The sequence below is a fragment of the Callospermophilus lateralis genome, chromosome 3 (genome assembly GCF_048772815.1).
Source record: "Callospermophilus lateralis isolate mCalLat2 chromosome 3, mCalLat2.hap1, whole genome shotgun sequence".
Classification (NCBI taxonomy): Eukaryota; Metazoa; Chordata; class Mammalia; order Rodentia; family Sciuridae; genus Callospermophilus; species Callospermophilus lateralis.
This window is the reverse complement of record NC_135307.1, coordinates 100,697,006-100,703,005: the sequence shown is the minus strand read 5'-3', so window position 1 is coordinate 100,703,005 and position 6,000 is coordinate 100,697,006. Positions and strand designations below refer to the sequence as shown.

Below are 6,000 nucleotides of genomic sequence, written 5' to 3'. Positions count from 1 at the left end.
CTCAGCCTCTCAAGTTACTGATATCACAGGTTTGCGCCATGGTGCCAGGCTATTTTTTTCTTAGTAGCTGCATCATCTCACAATCCCAATTATTACACCCACTTTTAACATAATTCATTTCATAATGTTTCTACTGACAAATATTAAGCTGATCAGTGAGCAATTTTATGATTTGTAATGATCATGTCATGGAAACCTCATGACATGATCATTACAAATCTGGTCTTCCAACCTATATAGGAAAAGCTCAGTAGATACTCATTTTAAAAAGCAAACTTGTATTGCTTTTTGCCATACTCAATGATTCATAATCTTCTCCAAATGGTCCCATGATTCCATAGAACCAGTTAATGTTTAGAGGTCAGAGGGCTTGAAGACTATTCAGTACAGCTTCATAATTTAATGGTAAATTTATATGATTTATTTTCACTGAAGTTGGGCCAGAGGACTTGAATTTATTAAAGAAATTTGATTTGTTTCCCCTTTCAACCTTCTCTTAGATTTTAGTTCTTTTTAAACTATAGACTCAACTCTTTCCAGTTGGAAAATGATTGCCCTGTTAGAATATGAAAGCAAAATAGGGCTTAGGTAGTTGTTTTTCTCAGTGAAATTTATCTTCCAAGGATGCAGTTTTGGGAGGTTAGACACCCAGGCACTTTTTATGTCTTTCATACCAGCTTAGGAACTCTTGAAAGAGGTCATTAGAATCACTATCAGCATAATCACCAAACAAATTTGTCAGATTTGACTATTAAAAACTTGAATTTTTCAAAATCAAGCCAACCCTGAAAGGACAAAGATTTGTTACTACTGGGAATATTTACTTACCAAATAATAATGGCAATTATTTATAGAGCTATGTACTAGGTATTTTTCATGCATCATATTACAGCACAGCAGCCTATTGGTATTATACTTATTTCCATTAAATAGATTAGGTTTGAGAGCATGAGTAACGTGTTTATGCAACACTGAAATTTGAACTCCAGTGTGCTAGAAAACAAAAACCAAGCTTTTAACTACTGCAGTGTTACTATATGCAAAGAACTGTGCTGAGTGGAAATTATGGGGCATTCACAAGAACTAGGTAACAAGCTTTTAAACAGCTATATCACCTAGATATAAGGCAAGTATAATACGTAAGAGAAAAATCTAAGTGTCTGAGAAGGTAAGTACTGTTACTCAAAGATATGTATTATAAGTTCTGAAGTCAACATGAACAGATGTTTAATAAAAATACAGAGCCAGGCGTGGGTGTTGCACAAATATAATCCCAATAATTTGAGAGACTGGAGCAGATGAATCACAAGTTCAAGTCTGGCCTCAGTAGCTTAGGGAGACCCTGTCTCAAAATAAAGAGTAAAAAGGGATGGGGGTGTAATTCAGTGGTAGAGCCCCCTGACTTCAATTTCCAGTATGTGAGGTGGGGAGAGTTTAAATTAAAGGCTGGTTTCCTGTACCACTTATTAATGAGTAATGTTGGGTAAGTCTCAGTTTCTTCAGCTTAAAATGGAGATTTAAATAACAATATCTCTACTTACCTCACTGGGTCACTGTGACAATCAAATGAATGAGTATATAATGAAAGCTTTGGGTGTGCAGTGAATTTGTACAATATGGGTACGCAATGAATTTGTACAATATTGTAATTATCACCAGAGTATGTCTACTGATATCCATCATGGGACAGTAAATATATACCAGAAAAGTTCCACGCAATTGTTTAATCTTATTATATTAGCTCACTTCATTTTGATGCAATCCAAATATTCTTCCCCAGTGTAACTCATGGTCTAAAGCCATCTTATAAGAATCGATTAATTATGATCAAAATGTTAAAGAAAAGGCAAAGTGACAGTTAAAAAGAAAGTATTCCCCCGCCTCTTAAGGTATCTATCCCCTCCCCCATATTTTACTCTTGATTTATTCAAGAAAGACAGCATAAAAGCATCTTATTAGCAATTCTTAACCAGGAAATATGAGCACTTAGGGTCAATTGAAAGGGACCTAAGAGAAGGAAGAGCCTGGAGAGAATGTCATACAATTAAAACAAACAAACAAAAAAAAAAAAACCAAACCTACTTTAACAACAAATCAACAAATAGTTAAGGGTATCATTTTGTGTAAATTTGAATTATCATATATTTAAAACATCTTTGCAATTGTTTCATTTTCTTTCTCTAAACATTTTCCCACTTCCATGAACCTTTATTCTAATGCTGAAAAATAGTACAAACTCATCTAAATTATGAGAGGTTTGAAAGCAGTACAGCTAAGGGTTTTGCTGTTTTACAAGTTTTGAAACTGAAAATGCTAAATAGACAGATCCTTGTTATAACAACTTTGAGGGAAGGTAGTGTTGCCATCCTGGCAGATGTTTTAAGACTGTTCATTTCCTCCCTTCTTCATCAGGGGGATCTGTGGAACATGCTAAATGCAGTTAGCATGTGGATGCCTTAGTGACAAAAGCTAGATTTCTGTCAGCAGCTCTCATTAAAGCTAGCTTTTAGCCTGTGCCCTCATCATGTGCCACAGATTTAGTTTTGGATTAGCAAATGCTAATCCACATGTAAACGCTCTCTACGATCCACACACATTAAGCAATCTGATTACACTCTTTTAAGTGTATGTTTCAACTCTTCTTTTTATCCTTAATTAATTTTAGGAGCTGTGAACAAATTCACATCACTTGTGTTTTTCCTAGTCAGCCTAACTTCTGACCAGGTAATCTATCAAAGCCCGGTCTCCCACAGCAATCTTGGAGAATCTGGAAATCCCCTGATCTCTCCTCGACTCTAAGGACAGGGCCTTTTGTGCGCATAGTTCTTACAAATTAAAGAACTTGACTAACTTGAGGAAGAGATAATAAAACGTCTCTCCTAAAGGTAATTGTTCATTTCAGGCACTCTTCAGAGAGGTTTTTAAGCTAGTGCTGCATCTGATAGGGTCAGGGAGGATAAGAACGACCCTAGAATGTGGGGGCTTATCGCCCGGAGATGCCTCCAGTTGAGCTGACAAATCTCCGAAGTGGGAAATAGATTTCCCTCCACAGGGCCTCGGCGGGTGAGAGAGGGAGGGGGATGGGCAGGGGCCATCAGGGGAGAAGTCTCCGGCCTTTCCACGTCTCTCAACACCCTCCCCCCCCAGCCCCCGCCTCCTCCGCCCCAATCCTAAACTAGCCGGCGGGAGAGGGGCCCTGGGGGCTGGCTGGGCTGGAGGCTTGTGGCCTTTGTGGCTCTGTCGTCGACGGTGGCGCAGAGGCAGAGGGGGCGGGGGCGCGGGCCGGGACCCTCAGCCGGGGCTTGACCCCCAGGTGCATTGTCCAGCGGGGCCCGCCCCCTCTCCCTGGGGCCGCGACCTGGCCGCTCCCGGCCCCGTCCCGGCGTCTCCCTCCGCCGGCCGCGCCGACCTCCTGGTCCCCGGACCAGGGGCCAGATGTAGAAAGTAGTCCCCAGGCCGGCAGTAGCGGCGCTGTCCACTCCGCCGCCCCCGCCCTCTCCAGCCGCCGCCTCACTCCGCCCCCAGGCCGGACTCTCAGGCCCCCTGCCTCGCTCGAGCGAGTGTCCGCGCGCCAGAGTCGCCACCACAGCGCCCAGCCGCGCCACGCCACGCGGGTGCGGGAGCGGGAAACCCAGGCTGTGTGCGTGCAGCCGCGGCGCTGGGAGCGCCCGGAGGCGGGGGCGGCAGGCGGACAGCGGCTGTGGGGCAGCCGGGGAGCATGCCCGTGTAGCCCTGCTGAATGGCGCCTTCAGTAAGACCCCTCGCCCGGCCGCGGCCGCCGGGGATGCCGTTCCGCGCGCTCCTGTTCCTGCTGCTCCTCGGCCCCTTTCCAGGTGGGCGCGCTTTCTTCTGCGGTTCCCCTCACCCCGACTGTGGGGAGGGAGCAGGAGCGAGTGGGATGGAGAGGGAGGTAACTGGGGGCGTTGGGGGAGAGTAGCGGAGTCCTCCGTGGTGGCGCTGACCACCGGCCCCTGTCCCCTTTCTGCGGCCTGTCCGGAGCCGCGGGCTAGAGGCGCGGGTGACCGCAGGCTCTGCCGGGCGTGGGCATAGCTGTGGGAGCTTCTCCCCGCGCACGTCCTCTGTTGCCGAGCTCCCTCGGCTACAGGCTGCAGGGCCATAGCGGCCGCTGTCCACTCTCGTTCCTTCCTTCTCGCGCCATTGTCCCGGCTCCGGCCGCGTCCCCGCCTCCGCGGCCAGTCGGGACTCCGCGCCGCCCGCCCGCCGGGGCCGCGGCGGCCGCACGTGGCTTTATTTATATTGTTTCCTTAGTGGCAGCCTCGCCGCGCAGGGGGCGCCGCGGTTCTGCGCGGCTTCTGGTGTTTGCAGTGGGGGTTCCCCCGCGTTTCAGGGCTGGGGAAGGGAATAAGGGAACTCAGTGCCCATGTCCACACTCCATTGCCCCCAGTTTTCCGGGTCCGAATAAAGCCAGGAGATGAGAGGCCGGAATTGCAAAGAGAAAGGTTGAAAGTTGCTTGGCCCCCGAGGGACCGGGAGAAATGTACCCGAAGCTGGGAAGGAAAATGCCTAAATAGAATTTATTTCCTGAATTTAGATATTTGGGGCAGGACCAGAGGTGTGTACGGATTTGAGGGTTCCTCCAACTTCAGGGGTAGTCTTGCACAAATTTGGGTGAATTTCTTTTTCTTTTTTTGCTTCGTTGTTGGATTCCTCAGGGAGAGTAAAAAGTGTAGTGGCTGGGGAGGAAGGCGGAGTGTAGGAGAGAGGTTTTAAGGGGAATGGGTTTTTATTTGTTTATTTACAAAGGCTGGAGTTTAGTTTTTTTCTAGAGGAGTTAATTTCAGTTCGCGTGAGAAAAGGATCAAAGTCAGATGTGGCTCAGAAACACAATGGGCGCCTTCCGGAGTGGTCAGCGCGGCGCGAGGTTGTAAGGGTGACTTAGGTCGCCCTGGGCATACTTTAGGGGAAGTCGGGAGCCCGGCGCGTGGGGTTTCTGAGGATCTGCCTTGATCAGAAACAGAGAAATCATTCCTGAGGCTTTGCAATCATGGATTCAAAATGACAAGGAGAAAGATGGAACTCACACCCCAACTCCAGCCAATAACTCACTATTATCCCCAATCAATATGCAAGACTTTGGCCGGCTCTTTGCTCTGAAAGCAGGAGGTAACAAAGTATTAGTGGTCATCCAATGCTTTATCCTAGCTGGGGCCAGGGGCGATGTGTATGCTTAGGATAAAGCATTTCCTCTGCTCTGATAAAAATGTGTATTGGTTGATTAAGCAATCTCCTATCCCTATTAGACAGTAAGGACCAATTAGTCACGCATTTTTTCCAACAGTTGGTAGTTCTAAAAAAGTGAAATAAAAGTTTCTTAATCCGATCACCCACTGAGTACAAGCAGCAAGAGTTACCAACTTTTCAAAGTCTATTGTTTGTCCTTTAAATACCTAGCTGGCTCTGCAGAAATTAAGTAAATGGATTTCTTTCAAGAAGAGGAGACAATCCCTGCTGTAAAAGGGCAGATAGAAAAATGCAAACTTGTAATTTGTCACAAAAGATAAACTCTCCTCCCAAAGGAGTAGGTGCCAAGGGTTCCAAAAGCACTTCAAGGGACAAGGAAATAAACTTGCTTGTTCACAGAGTTGGAGTTTTGCTAATGATTTCTTGTAAAATTAGACTTTTACGACTTACTCTGTTCAAGATCTTTTTGACAAGCTTGTAAAAGTAGCAAACAGCTTGTGCTCATGAGTTTTCCTGATGATTTTGAAACTCTAGCAAGGAACTTGAGAACAGAATTCTTATAAGGCATAGAAGTTATTGGAATCTTCCTTTGTACTTTTAGGGTAAATGTTGCAGGGTGATTTCTCTGATTTGTTGAAAGATTTGCTAAAACTTAGCTTGGTTTATTTAAGTGCTTGTAAGTTAAATAATATGGTCAGTTAAACTTTGTCTTATACCCTGAATATGTGTTTTACAATTGCATGTTAAATGAATTTATACCTATAATTCTGGATATACCTTTTTCCCTTTTTCCTTATA

At 45.5% G+C, this 6,000-nt stretch overlaps 1 protein-coding gene across 1 annotated transcript in view; it reads left to right on the top strand.

Moving 5' to 3' along the window:
* Positions 1–3,739: 3,739 nt before the first annotated feature.
* Positions 3,740–6,000, top strand: part of Prtg (protogenin) — a 116,904-nt gene continuing 114,643 nt past the window's right edge. Inside the window, exon 1 of the mRNA XM_076849404.2 lies at positions 3,740–3,833. Coding sequence (XP_076705519.2) covers positions 3,740–3,833 — 94 coding nt within the window. The remainder of the gene's footprint in view (positions 3,834–6,000) is intronic.